Below are 25,719 nucleotides of genomic sequence, written 5' to 3' on the forward strand. Positions count from 1 at the left end.
TGTTTCATACGCTGCTTTCGCAACTGCATATAGTGATGGGAAGTCCGAATCTTTTCCGCGAACCAGTTCTTTCGGACGGGTTGTTTCAATGAACTGGTTCTTTTTTCTTTTTTTCTTTTTTCTTTTTTTTTAAAAATGCTTTATTTGAACATTGAGTTTACAGTGTGGTACAACAAAATTAGAAAACAACAATAAGTATTAAGAATATCAGCAATATAAAGAATAGTTAAAGAAAACACTTTACCAACACCATAGCTCAAAACAGAAACAAAACTAGACAGTAACTAAAATAATAAACGAGAAAAAAAAGAAAAGAAAAGAAAGAAAGAGGGTATTATTAAATTAAAAGAAAATTACACATTAAAGTAAAAAGTTTGTCGGCCGTGCAAATTGTACATTTTCTGAATGCTTTTTTGCTAAGAGAAGATGAAATTGTAATCAAATAATGTTTTATCTCTTGTAAGAATACCACCAAAAAAAATAAATAAATAAATAAATAGGTTTAAAATTGAAAACTTACATTTATGAATATAAAATCTACATAGGAAAATAATTAGATTTATTATAAAGCAGGCATTTGGATCTGCTTCAACAAATCCAAAAATAACAGTTTTGGGATTCATTGAAAAACTTTGCAAGATATTGCTTGAGATAAACAAACTAACATCTTTCCAAAGTTGCAGAGTATAACTGCATGACCAAAACAAATGAAGAGGAGTTTCAGTGTCATTCTGGCAAAAAGAGCAGTTAGTGTCAAAATCAGATCTGAATTTTTTGACAGGGTAAATATTATGAATTAATTTAAAAGATATTTATTTTACTTTGTTTGTGAGGAAAAATCTTTGTTGTATGGACCATATATTTTTCCAATTTAAATGATCAAAGAGTCTATTCCAATATGAGATTGCAGGAGGGGCAGAGACAATGTTCTCAAGGAATAGAGCTCTTACTTTATGATTCCTTCCTTTTTTTTTAGTGAAACATATCTCACCAATAGGTGTGTTTACAGGTTCAGGAGAGGGTAATGAACCTAAAGAGAGAGTATTATTTTTGAAAAGCATGTGTATGCCAGATGGAATGGCATCCAAACTCTTTAGGAGTTACTGGTATATTATATTCTGAAAGAAATTCGGTATACCTAAAAAGCAAACCTTCTTTATTAAAGAGCTGTCTAACATGAAATATTCTATTACTGAACCAGTGATTGTAGAACAAAGATTTATTCTTAAATAAAATGTTCCTATTTTTCCATATGTAACACCGATGAGGAGAAAAGATATGCTTGTAAATGAGAGTCCATGCCAAAATAACTTGTCGGTGAAAGTTAGATAGCTTGACAGGGAGTTTTTGAATATCATAATTACATATAAGAACAAACTTTGCGCCACCAAGTTGTGAGAAGGCAAGCTGAGGGAAAAGATTCCAAATAGAGGTGGGTTCAATGAACTGGTTCAAAAACCGATTCACCAGTTAATTTACGTCATCACGTAATGATGTCACTATAGTATATAATGCTATTACGCCGGTGTCGTAGAATACACGCACAAACACATTCAATAAAGCCATATGTAAGGGCATATTGCTGATTATAACATTTTATTTAATTAAGTTATAATAATAAGGGTGTTTATTGTCATCAGTGTTTCATTTAGTGATCTTACAATGCATCCTACATTAAGGTTTTGCACCTAAAGCACCCAATACTGACACTGATATACAAACATGGATGTTCTACACATGTTTAAAGCATAAAAAGTGATTAAACTATAGTCTTAATCAACTCACCCTTTTTTACAGAAACCATGATCCAGCTCATCACAACTTCAGATATAATCTGCATGCACAATACTCAGCAGTAAAATTTGTTTACATCTCTCGATTGAAAAGTTTTGCCCCCTCATTCAAGTCCTTGGTTCACGCATCACTGCTCACTGATCAGCAGTTCTCAGTTTTATGTCCAAAAGAGGCGATTCTCAGTTCAGTGTTCTGGTGACTCGCAAATTGCTGTGATCGACTCAGTGTACTGTTGACTCAAGAGCTGCTGTCCTCGGATCAGTGTACTGTTGACTCGAGAACTGCTGTCCTCGGATCAGTGTACTGCTGACTCGAGAACTGCTGTGATCGACTCAATGTACTGTTGACTCAAGAGCTGCTGTCCTCGGATCAGTGTACTGTTGACTCGAAAGCTGTAGACTGGATCATCTTCATACGTTGATAAAACGGTAATACAATCAAGTCATAAACATATTTCCAGTATGTTTTATTTGTTACACTCTCTGTTGTTCAGCAAAATACACCTGAAACATACATGTCGCCCCTTAATCACACACATGCTAAATTTCAGCAGCTCATCGGTTCTCAGGATGTCGGACACCTCCGAAAGAGGTGATTCTCAGTTCAGTGTACTGTTGACTCGATAACTGTTACAAGCAACTCATTGTACTGTAGACTTGAGAGCTGTTGGGACCCGAGCGTTCAGTCCGATTTGTGAACTAGTTGGAGCGGTTAATTGCAAAGAAGATTTGGCAAAAGCAGATATCACCAGTTCTAGGATCACATTACTCCCAGTTTTCGGCTCATTTTGATTTGGAGTGTCAGGCACATCCGAGAGACAGGTTATGATAGATTAACTTGTGGATCAGTGTAGACTTGAGACGCGAACTGTTTCAAACGATTCAGTCCAATTTGGTGAACTAGTTCAACTCGTTTACTAAAAAGAACCAGTTCAAAAGAACGATTCGTTCACGAACTGGATATCACTAATTGCATACTTCACATACTACTTTTACTACTTCTGTTATGTCTGTCTATGGAAGAAATAAGAGTAGTGTGGTAGTATGCCATTACCAACCCGATCTCATGAAAATTCGTACATAATTTTGTATGTCTCTCACGATGTTGTTCGCATAAACTCGTACGCCTTCATCACGTGCAAATTCCCGGATGTCTAATGCGGAAGTAAGCGTGAGTTTCACGCACAAGGCGTTAAGGACATGATTATTAATATTATGCCCTTACTCAAACTCCTTATCTAAACCTAACCAATCAGTAGAGTGTGTAAACATGACAGAAAGCTGTTGTGTGTGACAGAAGCAAGTAATTGTCACGTATTAGATGTAAACGATGTCCAGCGATGTCATTAGCTGTAGTGAAAGTCGTAGGAAATCAAACGAGTGCAGTGGCACGATATCATACGAATTAGCCAAATTTAGAAAAGTCATACGAATCCTGACAATTTCGCCATGAGAGTGTGTGGCATTTATTCTGATACCTCAGTCGGTGAAAACTCTTATAACTCCATGTTTTTATAACAGTACATCATGTTTATTTCATGCTATATTATGTTTGTCATAGTAATATCATCAGTGGCGGATTTAGGCATGGGCGACATGGGCAGTTGGGCATTTTGCGGGGGCACCCCTAAAATACTGACTTCTTTATTGGTATTAAAATAATACAGGCTTTTATTGGACTTTCTTCTTGTATAAACAACAGGTAATGTATTAAGCAGCACATAACCTTTTCAAATGAACAATGTTTCTGGTTGTTTTATGTAAAATTCAAACATCTGTCTATCTGAATCCACTTCGTCTGCAATAAAGCAAACATCCGCGATATTTCGTGACTTTTATGGGTTCAGCAGACGACGAGAAGCGCGTCCGGCTTGACAGCTTCCTTTTCAACTCCTCCGCCGACTGCAACCGGCAAATCTAAAGTATAGGTCGCTGCAGAACACTAATGGGTATTTTCAAAACTGTGGGCGTTTTCAAACCGGGATGGGCGTTTTCTAAACTATCTAATGAAACTAAGGAATTTCAATGGTTTGAAAACGCCCACTGATTGGGAAAAGCCCATTTTGTCTCCAACCTAACCAACCCCGGAAATCCTCTTACCGCCATTTTAGAGGGTTAACAGCGCAGCGTGTTCTTTGGACTCTCCCGAATGGTTGAATATTTTCTCCCGCAAATCTCACAAGAAATTGCTTTATTATTCGCGTAGTGTGCAGCAGTAGGATTCGTGATTCAAGATGAGTTACGGCAGACCTCCGCCCGACGTCGAAGGCATGACATCTTTAAAAGTTGACAATCTGACTTACCGCACGTCTCCAGAAACTCTGCGGCGTGTTTTCGAGAAGTACGGACGGGTCGGGGACGTTTACATCCCGAGAGACCGGTACACGAAAGAGAGTCGAGGGTTCGCCTTTGTCCGTTTCCACGATAAGCGGGACGCGGAGGACGCGATGGACGCCATGGACGGTGCGCTGCTGGACGGGCGCGAGCTGCGCGTGCAGATGGCGCGATACGGGCGTCCGCCAGACTCGCACTACAGCCGCCGCGGAGCCCCACCGAGGAGATCTGGGGGATATGGACGGAGAAGCCGCAGGTAAAGCTCACAGATATGCCCCATTTTTGAAAATACCATACCGTTTTTAAACTTTTTGGTATAAAATGAATATTAGCGAGCAGTTTAGGTTTGAGGCCTTTAGGCCTCATTGTGTTGGTGAGACGCATGCTCTCTCTCTCTCATATATACATTATACATATATAATATTTTAACTTTTTAGTTAAAATGATTGGTATTATACCGTGTGTCATGATCAATGCAATTTATTTAGAGGTTATTTTAATCGTTTGGAATTTTATTCAATCCGTTTTAACTTGGTATAGATGCGTCATAAGTCTGGCCAAGCAGAAAACAATAGGGATGGGCGGATCGATCCTAAATTATCGATACTTCGATACTGTTGTATCAAAAATATCGATCCTCACTCAAAAATATCGATTAAAAATTAAAATTAAACTAGGGATATTATTTGGTTACCATGAACAACAATCATAAGCTTCAAAGTGAAATAAAAAGGATTAGGCTATATTTGCAAATACTTGTGCAGGATGAACATGAACTATTTCTTTCAGAAATTCAAAGTATGCTTACATCTTCAGACACTGCTACAGCACTGCTTCTGGAGTAAATTCATGCTAAAATAACATATCTAAAGGTGACATTTCTTATAATTGTGTGTAATTGTTGTTAATAAGTAATTAAAAAAATAGTTAACCATGGTTTTACTAAAGTAATATTGTAGTAACCATGGTTAATTGTGTGGTAACTATGGTTTAACTAAATACCATGGTTAAATTATAGTTACTGTAGTGAAGCCATGGTTAATTTTTGTAAGGGTAAACAAAACAGTCTAATAGTTTTCTCTTTAAGCTCACAAATGTAAAAAAAAAAAAAAAAAAAAAAGACTGAATTAAGACAAAAGAATAATATTTTAAATTACCCATTTTATCCCAAGAAATCGCAAAAAAATCTATTTAATATTGGTATTGATATCGACGATATTGGATTTGAAATTATTGATATCAGTTCGAAAAGAAAATAAGTGGTATCACCCATCCCTAGCAAACAATTGCTTAACCATTTGAATGGGCCAAATCCAGTTTGTTAAACATTGCTGCAACTGCTTACGAAACTCACCACTAAACATCATGGTAACATTATGACTCTTGGTTCCTAGTGAAAAAATACATTAAAAAATAAAATAAAATAACTCTAAGTTCCTGGAGTTATTGTCAAGAAAAGAAATAATGCAAGTTGACAGAAATCTCTGAAATGTTTAGAAAAAGATCCCATTGTATTATGGATACATGGTAATAACTATAATTGCGGCATTTGTTCAAAACTAATGACTACCCCCTTTTTTTTCTTTTTGTTTAAGGCATAGCCTACATTCAGATAGTTAGAAATGTTTTGAAACTTGGATTTATATTTTTGTGTGCCCTCATAATTTAATGTACATAAACTACTGATATGTTAAGCTTTGTAATGTTAGTCATTGGTTTAAATTTGTAATACTTGATGCATTTGTAGCATCTTTAATGCTACAACTGACTATTCCTATGTGTAAATAAGACTCTGGTCCTGACTTGTGCTTTGTCTGTTTCTAGCCGTAGTCCTCGTCGCAGGAGACACAGCAGATCCAGAAGCAGGAGTCGATCCCATTCCCGCAGCAGATCCCGCTACAGCCGGTCTAGATCCAGGTCCGACTCCCACTCACGGTCTCGCTCCAAGTCCCGCACACCCCGCAGGAGCAAGTCCAAATCGCCTTCCAGGTCTCGCTCAAGGTCCAAATCCAAGTCTCGCTCCAGGAGTCACACTCCTAGATCTAACAAAGGATCCAAATCGCGATCCAGATCAAGAAGCAGACCCAAGTCTCCAGAGGACAAAGGAGCCGCTGCTGAATCGTGAAATTTAGGTAAGCCAAAGAGACTGCATAGAATTGTTTCTAGATTTCATACAAATTGGTATGGTCATCTTAGAAATGTAATGTATTCTTTGAGAGTCCTCTGTAATTTTCTTCTCTTAATTTTTATATCTCAATACTCCAAAACTTAATTGATTTTGCTATTTTGAGCAGAGTGAACCCATTCATAGATCATTTGATCAATTATAATGCTTTTATATACAGAATTCAAATACACTATGTATTGTCCCACTCTACTACTATCCTTCAAGTCCCTTCAAGATATTGAAGTGCAAGGCAAAAGTTCATATTAATGTAGGTTAACTGGCAGTAGATGCATTCCCTTAATGGTGTGAGGTTTTACAGTTTATAATAGCATAATTTTTGATATAAGGGCGTGAGGTAGTTTAGTATGACGGAACTGTTATTCACAGCATCCTGCCTGGAATCTCCACTCCACTGAGCTGATCTCAGAACTGTATTATTTTGAAGTACTTTTTAATGCATATTTTAAACCTTACAATGGATATTTGGTTTGGAGCCATCATTGGGTACAACACAGTAAGTATTTGTTTGTTTTGAAATCAATGGATTTTGGGTGGTGCACGTTTCATCTAAATGTGGAATTCTTTCCTCCAAGCTGCTGATTCCTGTTTGCAAAAGAGGAGTTTGGGGCAGTTTGAGAGCAGTTAGTGTGTGATCCGACCATTGGCTGCCTGCTGCTGATTGGCGGTTGCTATGGAGCAGGTCGGTCTCATTGAGTGTTGAGGTGGTGTTGAGGTATGTCTGAAGGACAATGGACTGAGACCTTTCCATCATCCTTGTCACAAGCTCATGTCTGTCGTGGCATAGGCAAAAGCAGGACGGATACGGGGTGTGTTCTCGGAGCTAGTTTAAGCAATCAGGCTGTTGAGTGTGCTTTTATAGACTTTAATGTAAGTTATTAAATTACATAATGGCCAAATAATGCTCTTAACTGGCAGCAAATGAATTATACCTCAGCTTGCTGACACTTAAAGTGGCTTTGAGAAGTATGTATTCCACCCCCAGGTTTGGCTTTTCTCCTTGAGGTTTCTTGCAGAACAAAATAGGGTACATGAGCAAAAGCAATACCATAGATAAAAAGCAAATCCACAGATTAATGTAAATGGTTAGTTTCTCCAAACCGATGACCAAAATCCAAGCATGGCATAAATCGAGCCAATGATTTGTTTTATGGAAACGCACAAGCAAAATGTGGCTTGTATTGCTTAGGATTCTCTGCTCTGGTGCTCTTTGAAATTAACTTATTCTTATTTTTTCTTCTAGATGATGGCAAGTGATTGAAACTTCAAGGATCGCTTCGAATGGAGATGTCTGTCTGAGGATATCCAAATTATCCATATAGAAGACCAAAGGTTATTGTAATTTGGTCTTAACTTTTTAAATGATTTTCTTTTTGTTGTTTATTTTCTGTTGCTCAGAATTTCTTTGTATCATACTTTGAATTCCATGTGATATTAAATTCTTTATGCTTAAATGGGGCTACTAGGTGAAATCATTTCTCTTCATTTTTGGTAGCATTTGCATTTGTTTGTTACCTCATGTTATTGAAACTCCCAGACTATAAAGTAAGTTCATTTTAATTACAATTTATTAACTTTTTTCTTAATAAACATCATTAATGGATATTGTGCTTTTTTTTTTGTTTTGTTTTTTTTGTTGACCTTATTAGATGTGGCTGGGTAAAGAATGTAATTTGGCTGGGTGATGGCCTTCAAATACGAAATCATACTTATGTAAAAGTGTCATTATGACCTGTTGCTAACTTGGCAAGTGTTTTTATGGTTCAAATGAAAATTTCACAGCAACATGATTCTAATATTCTCTCTTGTGTATTTCTTATGCACTAGGCGCAGTTGCGTAGCAGTTGTGTTTTGCTGGTTAGCTGTTAAGGTGGTGTTGCAGTGCAGAGTGCTTGGCTGTTTCCAGTATTCTCCTGATTGCTCCTGTATAATGCCTTGATTTGAAATTAAGATTGGCTGCAGCATTTTTGTTCTTTTTGCAGAAAGATTCTGTGCAAGTCCTTTTGTGAATATCTGTGCCCATTTTACATCTTGGGAAGTTGATCAAGATATTATTTTGGTAGCAGTTATTGACTGATATACACCATTAGTTGTAATTTCCAAATGAATGCTAATAAAGGTTTTCTTTCTCTGAGCATTTAGTGTATAGCAAATTCTTGAGTGGTTTGCTGGTACCCCTTATATTGTTTGGTGAAAACCAATCCCTACTAACTGGAAATAAAGTTTATTGATGCACAGTGTAGTGATGCTCATCATCATTGAAGGATGCAAACTAATCACCAATTGGCAATATTTGGTCTTCTGAATCTAGAACGTGTCCCCTACAAAATTCATAGATATCTGACATTTCACAAGGTTAATTTGTCAAACAGACTTAAAGAAATTAAGATGTTACTAGCAATGAGTTTTAAGACTTAACCAATTACATGAATTAATTTAAAACATTTAACATAAGGAGTACCAGCGTTAAGGTGGAAGTAACGTATACTAGTTGAAAGAGGGCTAGTAATGTTGTATCCTTGTTAATGCAATATGTTATGAAATAAACATTTGTAATTGGTGCAAAATTCAGTTTACAAAATCCAATTGTTTTGCTAAACAAGCATTTGCTGCTTGGCCCTGAAAAATAACCAGAACTGTATGGTAACTTTTTATATTGAAGTAGTATCTGCCCTTTCTGTGTATTACTAGACAGTCAACCACGCATATACACTATATTGCCAAAAGTATTCGCTCACCTGCCTTTAGACGCATATGAACTTAAGTGACATCCCATTCTTAATCCATAGGGTTTAATATGACGTCGGCCCACCCTTTGCAGCTATAACAGCTTCAACTCTTCTGGGAAGGCTTTCCACAAGGTTTAGGAGTGTGTTTATGGGAATTTTTGACCATTCTTCCAGAAGCGCATTTGTGAGGTCAGACACTGATGTTGGACGAGAAGGTCTGGCTCGCAGTCTTCGCTCTAATTCATCCCAAAGGCGCTCTATCGGGTTGAGGTCAGGACTCTGTACAGGTCAGTCAAGTTCTTCCACACCAAACTCGCTCATCCATGTCTTTACGGACCTTGCTTTGTGCACTGGTGCGCAGTCATGTTGGAACAGGAAGGGGCCATCCCCAAACTGTTCCCACAAAGTTGGGAGCATGGAATTGTCCAAAATCTCTTGGTATGCTGAAGCATTCAGAGTTCCTTTCACTGGAACTAAGGGGCCAAGCCCAGCTCCTGAAAAACAACCCCACACCATAATCCCCCCTCCACCAAACTGCACAGTTGGCACAATGTAGTCAGACAAGTACCGTTCTCCTGGCAACCGCCAAACCCAGACTCCTCCATCAGATTGCCAGATGGAGAAGCGTGATTCGTCACTCCAGAGAACGCGTCTCCACTGCTCTAGAGTCCAGTGGTGGCGTGCTTTACACCACTGCATCCGATGCTTTGCATTGCACTTGGTGATGTATGGCTTGGATGCAGCTGCTCGGCCATGGAAACCCATTCCATGAAGCTCTCTACGCACTGTTCTTGAGCTAATCTGAAGGCCACATGAACTTTGGAGGTCTGTAGCGATTGACTCTGCAGAAAGTTGGCACTATGCGCCTCAGCATCCACTGACCCCGCTCTGTCATTTTACGTGGCCTACCACTTCATGGCTGAGTTGCTGTCATTCCCAATCGCTTCCACTTTGTTATAATACCACTGACAGTTGACTGTGGAATATTTAGTAGCGAGGAAATTTCACAACTGGACTTGTTGCACAGGTGGCATCCTATCACAGTACCACGCTGGAATTCACTGAGCTCCTGAGAGCGGCCCATTCTTTCACAAATGTTTGTAGAAGCAGTCTGCATGCCTAGGTGCTTCATTTTATACACCTGTGGCCATGGAAGTGATTGGAACACCTGAATTCAATTATTTGGATGGGTGAGCGAATACTTTTGGCAATATAGTGTATATGATTGGGCAATGTTTTTCCTCAGGTAAAGTGTTCCCTTTCAGCTGTTTCATTACTGTCATTGAAGCTCAAAAGGCACAAATCAAAGCTGAACGCATATTTTCACATTTTAGTCATAAAGTAGCTAAAATGTGTTAGGGAGATACAGCAACAATCAACCTAGTGTTCACACATCTGACAAGTGTCGATCTTTCTCTGCATATGTCCAGCACACAGCATGGTATCATCCATTCTATTTCCATAGATATTATGAGACATACAACGTTCCTGAGAGATCACGAGAACCTTCGCATACAGTAGCTGAGAAGAGCTAGAATACTCCACAAGAAAGAGCAATGAAGTACAGCTTGTAATAGACCCATAGACAGGTTGTGCTATGGTGGGGATGTCCACAGTGAAATAATTAATACAGAAGCCACACCTTTCTCAGTTGCTCCACCTGATATGGTGCACCGTGTTATATCAGGCAATGAATCGGAGCGGAGACATGCTGCCCTAACAGACCAGGTCTCATTTGCGCACTGTCCATTTATTGCCTTCAGTTTCAGTAGAGCTGGCATAGGTGGGTAAGAAAAGCATAGTTAGGAGAGCTTAAGGAGAAAGTGAGAGATGAAATACTACTGTAACAATACATAGAAAAAGAATGAAACTTTTAATTAAAAGCCATGTCAAAGTAAAAAAAAAAAATTTAGACCTTGAGAGGATGGATGGATAAATGGATTTAAAGAGCGAATCAAAGTCAAATCAAATCACTTTTATTGTCACACAACCACATACACAAGTGCAATAGTGGGTGAAAGTCTTGGGTGCAGTTCTGAGCAACATAGCAGTCATGACAGTGATGAGACATCACTGACCCTATATCACTATAAAGGGCTTCAGGTGTCCATGTGTAGTTCTTAGTGTTGGGGTCGAGTCGGACTCAAGACCGAGTCCATAACAGGCCGAGACGAGTCTGAATTAATCTGTTCACGAATCTGAATTAAAATTGTAACCATAAATTTAACATAAAATATTTTAATCTTATTTTAACCTTCACAACTAAGAAAAAAAATGTGTCAATATAAATGTAACAAAAACTTGACAAAAACAAACATAGACTAAAGTAAATGAAACTTGTGTTAGTCATACAACCAGAGTTATTATTTTTTCTAATTTTAATGTAGTTTTTATTTCTATTTCATTATCAATTTGTCCTTTCTTTTTTCTCGCAGCTCTTACTGAAAATATTATTAGAATATTTTAAGGTATCAGTGTAATATGGCTTTAACCCTCTAATGCACTATGAGTATTTAACCTTTATTTTCTTTCATTTGCAAGCACGTGATGCATCTAAAATGGCAATACAATTGTTAATAATGAAGAGATGATTAGAATAAACCAATGAAAAGCTTTTCTCAGTCACACTACATCCTTACGATCATTTCAAAATATGTATATATTTAGCATGGTGCACTGTGTGGAGGATGTACAGTTTTAGAAAAACATTTTTTGTTGATTTTTCACCTTAAAGGTGCAGTATGTAATATTCAGAAACCCTTGTTATTAATGACACCTGTGGCCGTTAAGTGAACTGCAACCAGCTACCTGTTGCTCGTGCTCGCGCTCGTGCACACACTCCATAGGGAGTGCACAAGTGTGCATCGACCAAAACAATGAGGTAATGTACAAATTGACTGAACATGATTCACCGGCATCATGATGACAGATAAGGTAGCATAATTAAAATGACACAATTATGATTGTTTTACTACAAACTTTGAGACTGTATATTATATTTGACTCTCCAGTGCTGGAACAGGGCTAAAACAAAGTGTGAATATAGGTCTGGCTATGCGAGACTGTAGTTTAAAGTAATCACTTTTCTTTGCATGATTGACTGCATTTATATGATAGCCTATGTCGGCGTTAGCTAGCTAGCCAGCTTTATCAATGGCTGTTAGCTAAATTTGGTGGATGATGACAGTAGCTGTTTATAAAATTGACTGTACATTATAAATATGTTGACACAATTCAGTATTGATGTGATTCACAACTGTCATTTTGATATATCGATGCACTATTGTTTTATAATAATAGAATGTATATATTTTCTGTATAACCAAGTTACGTTACACTAATGAATGGGTCTTTTTGCATTATCTTGAACATTGTTTAGCATTCATTTCATGTGTTATTGTAGTTAAGCTAAAATTACACAGATCAATCCTTATGGCACTATATTTCACATGCTTTGCAGTTATGTAAGCTTACCTGTCCAATAAGGAGAGCACCAATTCAGGGTCAGTTTTAATCCCCAAAACCGAACTAAAGTCCCTCCAGTAATCAAATGCCTTGCCGATGTTCACTCTAGTTTTCGCTCGCCCATGATCACGTTTCAGCTTAGCCAGACTGGATTCAGTAGATAATTATTATTACTATTATTATTATTTTAATATTATTTTTGGGCTTACTCAGAGTTTGTGTAGGAGTCGGTGTTGTGCTGGGAGCCGGCCGTTTGCTGGATTCCATCACTAAGATAATGTTACCTAGTGTTGTAGTTTGTTGTCGCTGTTGAATAGCGGAAGAGAAGCTATTACTGTCTCAGACAAGGCTCTCGGGAGACGCATAAACGTCACATCCTTTGGATTTTCCCGGCAAAAGCGACCCACTCCCTTCGCATGAAAATCAGTCTACAGGCTTTAATAGGCAACCTAGGAAGTCCGGGAAGGGCTAATTTTTTAAGTTGCGTTACAAGCCGTTCACACATTGGCAAAAAAAAAAAAAAAAAAAAAAAAGGCGAAAATTACATGAAATTTGTTACATATTGCACCTTTAAAAATTATTCAAATTTGTTTTTGATTATACTTTTAATATAAGTTTGAATATAAATTCTAGAATTATTTGTATGTTATGAGGAATTGCTTAAATGCTAAAACTGTATGACAGTGGAAAGGATATTAATAAGATGAATGTTGCCACTAAAGAGAATATAAACTATGTGACGAGTAGGGGGGCGTGGCCGGGTCGTGAGGGTGGCACGCACTGTGTGTGTGCGTGCGCGCGCGTTGGCGTTCTGCTGATTACCGCCTCATCCTTGCCCATCCCTCGATTTAAGACACACATGGCGGCGTGCGTCTCTCTCCCGAACTGAAATGTCTACATCATATCCAGTGACCTTTTGTGGAAAATTCTGAACTACTGTACAATAATTCACACCATCTTTTTCTGCCATCTTGACTACAACATACATATCAGTTTGTGTTTCATGACCCTTTAAGTGCCTTTTGTTGTTTCACTCAATAAGAGACAAATAGCGAGTACAACACAAAAATCATATCAATTATCATATTTTAATTAAGTTTTCTTAAATACATTTATGCAACACTGTCAATTGTATAGATTATCCTACTCAAATGCATGTGACATAAAATAAACAAGAATTAGGACAGAGGTAATCCAAAAGTACAAAAATAATGAGATTAGATTACCTAAAAAATATAATCCAAGCCATTACATTGCTGATTGCAGTTTTAGTCGTGCAATTTGTAATCAGTACTGGATTGCAGTTCAGAAGTAATCTACCCAGCACTACTTATACATTTGTTATTTTAGTTGAACACTGTTCAGTACAAAGCAAATGAGTTGGCCCATATGGAATCGGCAGGCTTTTACATTTTCTGCACTGATTTTGGGGGAAAACTTGCAGAATTCTGTGGAATGGATTTAAATAATAGATTTAGACCATAGAAAATGTGTTGTGAAGCTGAGGTCACTGCACTATAATTGGTAGATGAAAACACGAATTAATGGGCCTGCTACTTAGCAGTTTAAATGAACCCTTGGTATTGACAAATTCCTTACTATGCTTCAACCAAACAAAGCATCTATGAACATGAATGTTTTCTATTAAATACCTGTAAGATGAGGATCAATTCGAATAGCTTTCCGGTCAGTGTCCCGGCAGGTCTGTTTTCTGACAGAGTTTACTTTTGATAAGACTGACTGAACATCTTTGCTACCGTCTTATATAACATCTTACTGCAGTGATATTAGAATGTCACATATGTAATGAAGTGTTTGGAAAAAGGACACTAAGGCTAGGTCAGAATAGCAAACTAATCTGTACTACTTTTACTATTTCTACAGTGTTATATATATAATATATATAATTTCATTGTATTGCCAAACTTTTTTTATTATTTTTTTTTACACAAAATCAAATGAATGGAAAACAGACATTTTTATTTTTTAAGATGATAACTGGATGCCACTCGCATACTGTACAAAGTGATGAGGTCTTGTGACAACTGTTTTACTCAATTTATCATGGAGTACTCTACCAACTGTTTCATTTACTATTGTTTAAAAATAGTCGACAGTGTAAAGTAGTAATCTAGTATTCAGTTCTGAAAATATCCAAACTATTTAGTGCCAAGGTAGATACCTCTATATTGTATTTTAAGATAAAACACTCAAACAACATTTTCAACTGATTTCTTTTTTATTCAAAAGAGGAGAAACAGATCAGTTTATACTAGAGTGCAGAAATACATTCTTAGTATATACAGCATGAGAGAGAAATATGACAAGATCATATTCTCTTGGAGGAACACATCAAAATGAGCTCACTGGTGTCCTGATTAACTTACTCATAAAAGCTCAAAACATGTCAAAATTAACTTGTAAATCCATTCACAAGTGCAAGTGGAAAATGTAACAATGCTATCAAAAAGTTAAAATTGTTTTTACAAAAACCTTACAAAAGTGTCTCTTGCATTTCATTTATATTTTCAGGAATTTGAAATGGTCACCAGCGATAATATCATTATGATCTGAGAGCCATGATAGGGATTAAATCCAAAGTTTGTTCACATATGTTAATATCCAGACAGTTTTTTTTCTCTGTCTAGGCACACTAAGATTGTCAGATGAGGGAGGCAACATCACAAAACACAGCAAACACTCAACCAAATGCATTTGTATCTCAGTAGCACACAAACAAACAAACAAATACTCATTCACTCTCTCTCTCACTCACTTCATGCCAGTCCTGGAACCTCACTGGAAGTCTCTTTCCAGTGTCATTCGCACATGCCCAATACAAGTCCTCAACTCTTAAACATAAGAGATCTACGCTCCCTACAGAGCATTTAAGCGCTAAGATACTATACATTTGAAGTCAGAAATTTACATACACTTAGGTTGAAGTCATTAAAACTCATTTTTTCTAATCAATCCACAAATTTCATATTAGCAAACTATAGTTTGGCAACTCGTTTAGGACATCTACTTTGTGCATGACACGAGTAATTTCTCCAACAATTGTTTACAGACAGATTGCTTAACTTTTAATTGACTATATCACAATTCCAGTGGGTCAAAAGTTTACATACACTAAGTTAACTGTGCCTTTAAGCAGCTTGGAAAATTTCAGAAAATGATGTCAAGCCTTTAGGCAATTAGCCAATTAGTTTCTGATAGGCTAATTGGAGTCAATTGGAGGTGTACCTGTGGATGGCCTACCTTCAAACTCAGTGCCTCTTTGCTTGACATCATGGGAAAATCAGAAGAAATCAGCCAAGACCTCAGAAAAAAATTGTGGACTTCCACAAGTCTGGTTCATCCTTGGGAGCAATTTCCAAATGCCTGAAGGTACCACGTTCATCTGTACAAACAATAGTACACAAGTATAAACACCATGGGACCACGCAGCCATCATACCACTCAGGAAGGAGTTGCATTCTGTCTCCTAGAGATGAACGTAGTTTGGTGCAAAAAGTGCAAATAAATTCCAGAACAACAGCAAAGGACCTTGTGAGGAAACAGGAAATGCTGGAGGAAACAGGTAGACAAGTATCTATATTCACAGTAAAACGAGTCCTTTATCGACAAAACCTGAAAAGTTGCTCAGCAAGGAAGAAGCCACGGCTCCAAAACATCCATAAAAAAAGCCAGACTACAGTTTGCAAGTGCACATGGGGACAAATATCTTACTTTTTGGAGAAATATCCTCAACAACAAAAATTTAACAGTTTGGCCATAATGACCATTGTTATGTTTGGAGGAAAAAGGGTGAGGTTTGCAAGCCGGAGATCACCATCCCAACATGGGGGTGGCAGCATCATGTTGTGGGGGTGCTTTGCTGCAGGAGGGACTGTTGCACTTCACAAAATAGATGGCATAATGAGGAAGGAAAATTATGTGTATACAGTGGTGTGAAAAAATGTTTGCCCTCTTCCTGATTTCTTATTTTTTTGCATGTTTGTCACACTTAAATGTTTCAGATCATCAAACTAGTTTAAATATTAGTCAAAGATAACACAAGTAAACACAAAATGCAGTTTTTAAATGAAGGTTGTTATTAAGGGAAAACAAATTCCAAACCTACATGGCCCTGTGTGAAAAAGTGTTTGCCCCACCTGTTAAAACATAACTGTGGTTTATCACAATTTCTCTAGCCACACCCAGGCCTGATTACTGCCACACCTGTTCTCAATCAAGAAATCACTTAAATAGGACCTGCCTGACAAAGTGAAGTAGACCAAAAGATCTTCAAAAGCTAGACATCATGCCGAGATCCAAAGAAATTCAGGAACAAATGAGAAAGAAAGTAATTGAGATCTATCAGTCTGGAAAAGGTTATAAAGCCATTTCTAAAGCTTTGGGACTCCAGAGAACCACAGTGAGAGCCATTATCCACAAATGGCGAAAACATGGAACAGTGGTGAACCTTCCCAGGAGTGGCCGGCCAACCAAAATTACCCCAAGAGCGCAGCGACGACTCATCCAAGAGGTCACAAAAGACCCCACAACAACATCCAAAGAACTGCAGGCCTCACTTGCCTCAGTTAAGGTCAGTGTTCATGACTCCACCATAAGAAAGAGACTGGGCAAAAATGGCCTGCATGGCAGAGTTCCAAGACGAAAATCACTGCTGAGCAAAAAGAACATTAAGGCTCATCTCATTTTTGCCAGAAAACATCTTGATGATCCCCAAGACTTTTGGGAAAATACTCTGTGGACTGACGAGACAAAAGCTGAACTTTTTGGAAGGTGTGTGTCCCATTACATCTGGCGTAAAAGTAACACCGCATTTCAGAAAAAGAACATCATACCAACAGTAAAATATGGTGGTGGTAGTGTGATGGTCTGGGGCTGTTTTACTGCTTCAGGACCTGGAAGACTTGCTGTGATAAATGGAACCATGAATTCTGCTGTCTACCAAAAAATCCTGAAGGAGAATTTTTATCAATGGCCGAGGTAAATCTGGCCATCTGTTCGTGACCTCAAGCTGAAGCGAACTTGGGTTCTGCAGCAGGTCAATGATCCAAAACACACCAGCAAGTCCACCTCTGAATGGCTGAAGAAAAACAAAATGAAGACTTTGGAGTTGCCTAGTCAAAGTCCTGACCTGAATCCTATTGAGATGCTGTGGCATGACCTTAAAAAGGCAGTTCATGCTCAAAAACCCTCCAATGTGGCTGAATTACAACAATACTGCAAAGATGAGTGGGCCAAAATTCCTCCACAGCGCTCTAAAAGACTCATTGCAAGTTATCGCAAACGCTTGATTGCAGTTGTTGCTGCTAAGGGTGGCCCAACCAGTTATTAGGTTTAGGGGGCAATCACTTTTTCACACAGGGCCATGTAGGTTTGGATTGTGACAAACATGCAAAAAAATAAGAAATCAGGAAGGGGGCAAACACTTTTTCACACCACGGTATATTGAAGCAACATCTCAAGACATCGGTCTTCCAAATGGACAATGACCCCAAGCATACCTCCAAAGTTGTAGCAAAATGGCTTAAGGACAACAAAGTCAAGATATTGGAGTGGCCATCACAAAGCCCTGACCTCAATCCGATAGAAAATTTGTCGGCAGAACTGAAAAAGCATGTGCAAGCAAGGAGGCCTACAAACCTGACTCAGTTACACCAGTTCTGTCTGGAGGAATGGGCCAAAATTCCAGCAACTTATTGTGAGAAGCTTGAGGAAGGCTACCCAAAACATTTGACCCAAGTTAAACAATTTAAAGGCAATGCTACCAAATACTAACAAAGTGTATGTAAACTTCTGACCCACTGGGAATGTGATGAAAGAAATAAAAGCTGAAATATATCATACTCTCTACTATTTTTCTGACATTTCACATTCTTAAAATAAAGTAGTGATCCTAACTGACCTAAGACAGGGAATGTTTTCTATGATTAAATGTCAGCAATTGTGAAATACTGAGTTTAAATGTATTTGGCTAAGGTGTATGTAAACTTCTGACTTCAGCTGTAAATGGAGTGCCCGAGAACAGCAGGACACGCCAGACTACTTTCAGAATTTCTCAGAATTTCTCCAACCAAAACGGTCTCAGTCCAAACTTTTTCTTTGTTCACTTCACTCCATTACTTCAAATCCACATGCACAGTCCTCTGCTGATCCATATTTGGCCACTAGGAGGCACTCAGGAGTTACATGCATCTGAGATTTCTGAAGTTTTTAAATAGTCGTCATAGAGGAAAATATTTTCTTCCCATCAGTAGCAATGATCAGTTCACCACATCAGTGCATCTCCACTATAGTTAAGGCACACATCCTTTTGTAGTGTTTTCCCCCTTATTGAGTTGGCTAGTAGTGGTCTAGGGTAGCTGCAGGGCTCTGGAAGTACAAATGTTGCAGCTCATGTGTACTCTGATTTGCGAATGTAGTTGGATGGGACATAACCCCTCCGTCCTCCTGCCTCACCCAGCCACCACTCCTGGTTGCCATTCATGTCCTGGAACTCAAGGATTCGGACCTGCTGATTGGCTGATATGCTTAGCTCATTTGCACACCGTGCACTGAACGAGTAGAGAGCATAATAAATCTGAAAGATAACACGGAGTAGCAAAATTAATATGGAAAATCATAGATGATTAGCTATTGTAAAGCAATACAGTTTCATATGTATATAAACATTTTGAACAAATGATGTAATATCTTTTTAGGGAGATATAGAAGCTTTTAAAGTCAACATGAAATGAAAATGGACCTTATTTACTTCGTAATACATGTTTCTACATTTATAGTGAACTATTCATTGGCGCACTTTATTCCAGAGAAAAAAAAAAGATAATCTTTGTAATCAAAAATGTAATAATTTGCACTGCCTCTAAAACAACTTTTCTTCTCGGGTGACTTCACCAAGACCATTTCGTTTTCAACCAACGGATGCCGTCAGTGATTCAGGAGGAGAGCAGACCTACACAAATTGACAGGAAACTCTGGTATGGAGCACCCCCTTGTCATGATCCAATCAATTTCAAATGCATAAAATCAAGTCCAACCATACATTTTGTTTGGATATCTGGTTTCAGTCAGAAATACTCCACACTACAGAATTAAAATGGGTTGCGAATGTTGTTTCATGTTGACGAAGTAATCAACCATGAATTTTAGAGTGATTTAGTTGTCTGCAACATACCTGGTGGCCATCCAGTTCGGGATCAGGCTCTGGATCTATATATTCTTCAAGAGGGTACTGTGGCTTCCTCTGCTGTTCCAAATAGTCTCCATTTCGTCTCTGCTGTGAGCCATAAGAACCACGTGAATTGTTGTGCCTCGAAGATGAGTCAAATCTGGAGTTCTTACTGAAGGAACACAAGTCTGTCTCAGAGTCTGAGGGGTCTCTGTGATTGGTTGGAGTATTCTGACCAGAGTCTGAAGAGTCTCTGTGATTGCTGTGATTTCTGTATGAAGATTCAGAGTAGTCCCTGTTATTTGCAGTATTTCTATAGGCTGTCTCAGACAGTTCTTTGTGATTGGGGGAATTTCTGATGGTGGGCTCGACAGAATCCCTCTGAATGGTGGATGTAAACTCTCTGTTTTTCCTGGGGGTGATGTCCTGACTCGGGCGAGTGTGTGCTTGGTTCGGAGGTGTGGCCGTTGAGAAGCTGACAGTTGATGTGTCTTGGTTGAAAGTCAGAGTGCTGTTGCTATTCTGTCGTGAGAACATGGGGGAGGAGGAGCCACCGTAGCCCGACTCATTCGATGACTGACTCTCAATGGAGACATCCGAATGACTCCTGCGTGGGTTGTAGGGCTTTAGGAAGGAACTATACACAAAGCCCTTCGTAACTGCAGAAACAAAGAAAAAACTGTTTGTCAAATTACATTTACAACGACAACAACTTTCTTGCCCATGTTGTTAGGGTGTTGTGGATGGTTGCAAGGGCTTTGACATTTGGTTACTAGGGTGTTCTTGGTGGTTACTTGGGTGTTCTTGGTGATTGCTAGGTGGTTACTTACTGTACTGGTTCAAGTTAAAATAGCCCACCCAATATCCATGTCAATATCATATTCTGGTCCCTAGATATGGCTTGAGTCCCAACCCCTTAAACTCTGTGAACCTGCCGGCATAGGTCAGGCACATGAGGTTTGTTTGTTTGTTTGTTTTTAACACCATGCCAGCTTCTATGGCTATTTCCATGGCGAGAAATGGGTAAGGAATTCTATAAATGGTTTTTAAAATCTATTTTTCCTAAAAACTCTAAAATTGTGTTCGGTTTGACTTTGTTAAAAATTTCTTCCAGAGTGCTGACTGAATAAAACAGGTTTCTCAGGGGTTAAGACCAGTACAGTCTAATAAAACATGTTTCAGTGATAATGGATTCTGGCAGAAGATATATGTTGGTGAATCTTCTCCTAATATTAAAAACTTGTGTGTCATCCTGGAGTGACTTATTCGACAGCGGGTGTAGACGATCTGGTCCCAGCGATTTGAAAACAGAGAGGAACTTCTTTTGCCAACAATAGGGCTGATTTCATGGAGTTTGTTCATGGTGCATTGATCCCACTCAGTTTGCCATTTGTTTTTAATATATTAATTTATTATTTATGTCAGTGGGAGGTATTGGACACTTTTTGAAATCCGCTGATAAAGCCTCTTTTGCAGCAGTGTCTGCTTCCTCATTTCCTGGGATTCCACGTACCCAGCAGAAGCAGATATTGAAATTTTGGGCCTCCAAATACAGCAGTTTGCATAGAATCTTTACAAGCATTGGGTGATCATTTTTTAAAGATGACACTGCTTGAAGACATAATTTTGAATCTGAAATGATCAGAAAGTTTCTCTGTTGCATAGTCTTTATGAAGTCCAGTGCTAAGACGATAGTGTTTGCCTCTGCTGTAAAAATTGAGATGTGATTGGGGATGGATATTCCTTTTTTTTTGATGGTTGATCACAAATGCAGATGATGCATGATCCTCAGATTTTGCGATTCACATTTTTTATTGATTCAACCATTAAATATAAATAGCAGAACACACATATACAGAATCAATATCCAACCCCCACTACCCCCCCAATCCCCCACCCGACCCCCCAACACCCCAGTGGTGACACAACCATAGACACACAACAAAAATAAAATAAATAAAACTAATCACACACATAAAACCCCTACACCTCTCTCTCCACTGAGCTGGTTCAGGGAAATTGGACGGTAACTCTTACACTCACTTGGATCTTTGTCCTTTTTAAGGATCAGACTGATCCGGGCTTGTGTCATGGTTGGCGGAAATTTTCCATTCTTTAATGATACAGTATAAACTTCTAACAAAAGTGGAGCCAATTCTGTAGCATAAGATCTAAAAAATTCAGCAGCAAAACCATCTGGCCCTGGAGCCTTGCCTGTAGACAAGGCCTTAATTACCTCATCAAGCTTCTCCAAGGTTATCTCAGAATCAAGAGAATTTTTTTGCTCAGTCGTCAATTTAAGGAGTTCTAATGGTTCCACAAAGTTTCTAATGTCATCATCAGTAGACAAAGACGTGGAACTATAGAGATCAAGATAGAATTCTTTAAAAGCATTATTAATATCAATGGCCGAGGTAAATATTTCACCACCAGCAGATTTCACTGAAGGAATGGTATAAAAAGACTCTCTCTGCTTTATATATCTAGCCAAAAGCTTCCCTGCTTTGTCCCACAACTCAAAGTATGACTGTCTTGCCCTGAACAACCAAAACTCCACTTTCCGCGACAAAATAGTATTATATCTGAATTTCAAACGGGTCAATTCTCTTGAGGCCATCAGATGACATTCGGCGCTTCAGCTCTGCCTCGGCACTTTTAATATTCTCTTCCAATTCCACTAGTTCTCGTGCTTTGGATTTTTTGGTGAATGAGGCATACTATATGATCCGTCCCCTAAGAACAGCCTTAAGTGCTTCCCAAGCCACGCCCACAGAGGATACTGAGGACCAGTTGGTCTCCATATAAACATTGATTTCATTTGTTGGAAATCAGAATTTTGCAAAAGGGATACATTAAAGTGCCAACTATATGATTTATTTTTCTCTGTATGTGGCAACATCTCTAAACTCACCAGGGTGTGATCTGAGACTAAGATATTTCCAATTGAGCAATCAACAACAGATGAAATGAGGGACTTAGATATAAAAAAAAATTAAAAATCTATTCTAGAATAAATCTTATGAACTGATGAAAAAAAATGTATAGTCCCTACCAGATGGGTTCAAAAGTCGCCAGATATCTGCAAGACCAAGATTTTTAAACATCCTGTGAAGTGTCAGTGTTGCTCTAGGGGGCTTACACCCTTTTGCTTCACTATGATCAAGGGCTGAGTCCATCAAAAGATTAAAGTCTCCTCCCAATATTATATCATGAGGGGTGCCAGCAGCATGCAACATCCCAAGATCTATAAAAAAGCCCTGATCATCAGCATTAGGTGCGTAAATATTAGCCAAAATCAACCATTGCCTGTGAATTTCAGCTAAAACAATAATGAATAAATCCCTAATTTATCTTTAGTCTGTTTGAGACATTTGAATTGTAGATGTTTATTAATCAATATAATGACTCCCTTGTTCTTAATTGAGCCAGCACTAAAGAAAACATGTCCACCCATATCTTCCCAAATTTTCCAGCTTCCTGCGGGAGAGATGTGTTTCTTGAAGAAACACTATATCATATTTCTTACGTTTAAGAAAAGTAATAACCTTCCTTCTTTTTATGGGGTGCCCCAACCCATTTACATTCCATGTGGAGAGAGACACTCCACTCATATTAACATCTGACATTTTGATATAGTAGAAAAAATAAATTGTGTGTCAAAAACATTAACCCCGCGCATGAAAGCGCCAACCGGTGACAATCCCTCTAAACTCAAAAGGTCCATGAACGCCCACGAGCCCCCATGACAACTTTGTCATCGGATTGCTCAATTTTGCCTCACAAATTTGTGAGGCAAAATTACATAACAGAAAATACTTTTTAAAATAAACCCCAGCCAATAGGAAGAACTTTTAGATTCATTCACAGAACTGTCTCAAAGGTGTGATCTTCCACAAAACAAATTCCAGCTGATATAAAACCATTCAGATTCCTCGGACAGACAAACGAATGTTCAGTGAGTCAGCTGTTATGAGTTCAGCGGATGACGTAATCATTCTACAGATTAATCCACAGCTGTTCCAAAGGAGTGTTATTCAATAGAACAAGCTCCAGCCGCTAGGCTGGAGAAACAAAACCAGCATCCCGGTTCCCCGGATGGTCGAGTCAATTCACTCGGAGGCCACGTAAAAGTATATATCACGATTACTCAATCCGTCAACTTTATAAAAGACATCCTTTGTGTGAGCATGTAGATATTTTGCAGTCATCCGTAGTGTCCACTTTCAAACTGGCCGGAACTTCAATGCAAAAGTAATCTTCCGTCAACGCAAAAGTTTGCAATGGGTTTACTCACCCACTGATTCTATAAAAGACATTGCCTGATTGGGACATGCAAATACTTTGCGACTGTCCTTCGTTTCTATTCTCAGTTTAGCCGGAAACATCAGAGCAAAAGTGATCTTTCGCTGATGTAAGAGTTTCTTACATTCCTTGAACCGATTGCGTTTCTCTCGTCGAACTCGCAAAGTCCGGGAACAAGAAAATATTATGGTTTTTCCAAGAAAGCTTCCCTTTGCTCCTTGCCTGGCGCAACACAAGATTTTTATCGGATGATCTCAGAAATTTGGCCAGGATTGATCGGGGCATTTCTCCCTCAACAAATCTGTGATCTGGGACTCTGTGAGCACGCTCGATTTCTAGTTTATGGCCTGTTATGTCGAGCAGACTCGGGAAAAGCTTGTCTAGGAATTTCACCATATCTCTGCCCTCCTCATGCTCAGGAATTCCAACAGTTCGAATGTTATTCCTGTGGCTTCTATTCTCAAGATCTTCAAGCTTTTCAAGGAGATGTTCCAAATCAACTTTGGTCACGGGTGGATTAGCGGTTAATTCCCTCTCTGAAGACTCCAGACAAACATTCATCTCTCAACATCAGTCACTCTTGTAACTAATTCAGAGACTTTTATTTCTATCGCCGTAATCGATCGATGTATTACAGCGAGATCCTCCAAGTCAGCAAGAACCTTCAGCATCACCGACATGTTGGACAACTGATGCTGGATTTTCTCTCCCGCCACACCATCCAAATTGAGTCCCCGGTCTGTAGGCCTGTCGGGGCTTTCATCCTGAACACATAAGTGTCTTTTAATGTCTCCAGAGCCTGAGGATTTTGACTTCTTTGCCATGTTTTGCCTCAAAGAGCAAATGTGTAACTGGGTGTATCAAATTTCACCGGATTATAACATGAAAATAGTAAAAAATGTAGCAAAGTGCGCAGAGCTCGTCGCTCACACATCTGCTTCTTGCATCGCGTCACGTGACCCCCCCCCCCAAAAATGTATACAAACAGTTTTAGTCTTTGAAAACTTAAAACCATTTGATACTGACCAGGACTGCATTCTGTTAATTGTCAGCTGGATTTTATGTTCAATGTTATTCATGGATTTGCTTCTGTAGCAAATACCAATGTCATCAACATAAAGACTGCAATGGATACCCGATGGCTTTTGCAATGCCGTTGATTTTGATACTAAAAGGGTAACTGATAAAATGCTTCCTTTTGGTACTCCTAGCTCATTTATGAGGGTCAGATAGGGTATTACCTACTCTGACTTTAAAATGTCTGTTTGATAGAAAATTAGCAATAAAAATGGGTAAGTGTCCTCTAAAACCAAGTTGATATAAATCCTTTAAAATACTGATCTTCCAAGTGGTGTCATAAGCTTTCTCCAAGTCAAAAAAGACAGCCACTGCATGTTCTTTTCTGATGAAAGCATCTCGTACATAGCTTTCAAGGCTGATGAGGTGATCTACAGTACTTCTCCCTTTTCTGAAGCCACACTTTTCCTGTTTTTGGGATGGGAATGATTATCGCTTCTTTCCAAGAGAGAAGAATATTCCCTGATATCCAAATAGAGTTAAAAAGTTTTAAAAGTAGAGACAGGATAATGTGAGGCAAATTTTTTAAAAACTGATAGTGTATATCATCTGGTCCAACTGCCGTATCACGTGCTCTGTTTATAGCTCGTGTAAATTCTTCCATTGTGAACAGCTGATTATAGGGTTCCTTATTATTAGATGAAAAAT

At 38.5% G+C, this 25,719-nt stretch overlaps 2 protein-coding genes across 12 annotated transcripts in view; one reads left to right on the top strand and one right to left on the bottom strand.

Moving 5' to 3' along the window:
• The first annotated feature begins 3,877 nt into the window (after nt 1-3,877).
• LOC127426907 (serine/arginine-rich splicing factor 2-like) lies at nt 3,878-8,446 on the top strand. Of its 8 annotated transcripts, none has more exons than XR_007894872.1 (4): nt 3,878-4,383; nt 5,952-6,994; nt 7,556-7,644; nt 8,140-8,446. XR_007894872.1 is itself a non-coding variant. In XM_051674040.1 (3 exons), the coding sequence occupies exons 1-2, from the start codon at nt 4,028-4,030 to the stop codon at nt 6,250-6,252; spliced, it is 657 nt and encodes a 218-aa protein (XP_051530000.1). In that variant the 5' UTR covers nt 3,878-4,027; the 3' UTR covers nt 6,253-6,259; nt 6,888-8,446. The 8 variants fall into 8 exon arrangements, 3 of the variants coding, with proteins under 3 accessions (XP_051530000.1, XP_051530001.1, XP_051529998.1); XR_007894870.1 differs by having other exon boundaries at nt 5,952-6,259; nt 6,888-6,994; nt 7,556-8,446; XR_007894871.1 differs by having other exon boundaries at nt 5,952-6,259.
• Nucleotides 8,447-14,690: 6,244 nt separating this feature from the next.
• Nucleotides 14,691-25,719, bottom strand: part of LOC127426870 (dynamin-binding protein-like) — an 84,817-nt gene continuing 73,788 nt past the window's right edge. For 3 of the 4 annotated variants that reach the window (XM_051673940.1, XM_051673939.1, XM_051673938.1), the window contains 2 exons: nt 19,699-20,351; nt 14,691-19,101 (listed from right to left, as the gene is read on the bottom strand). In XM_051673940.1, coding sequence (XP_051529900.1) covers nt 18,916-19,101; nt 19,699-20,351 — 839 coding nt within the window. In that variant the 3' untranslated portion in view covers nt 14,691-18,915. The remainder of the gene's footprint in view (nt 19,102-19,698; nt 20,352-25,719) is intronic. The other variant, XM_051673941.1, reaches the window with a different exon arrangement.

The sequence above is a fragment of the Myxocyprinus asiaticus genome, chromosome 36, assembly GCF_019703515.2.
Source record: "Myxocyprinus asiaticus isolate MX2 ecotype Aquarium Trade chromosome 36, UBuf_Myxa_2, whole genome shotgun sequence".
Taxonomy (NCBI): domain Eukaryota; kingdom Metazoa; phylum Chordata; class Actinopteri; order Cypriniformes; family Catostomidae; genus Myxocyprinus; species Myxocyprinus asiaticus.

Coding starts and splice junctions, on each gene's coding strand:
- LOC127426907 (XM_051674038.1), top strand. CDS start 4,028: ATGAGTTACGGCAGACCTCCGCCCGACGTCGAAGGCATGACATCTTTA. Junction 4,384..5,951: donor TATGGACGGAGAAGCCGCAG/GTAAAGCTCACA, acceptor GTCTGTTTCTAG/CCGTAGTCCTCGTCGCAGGA.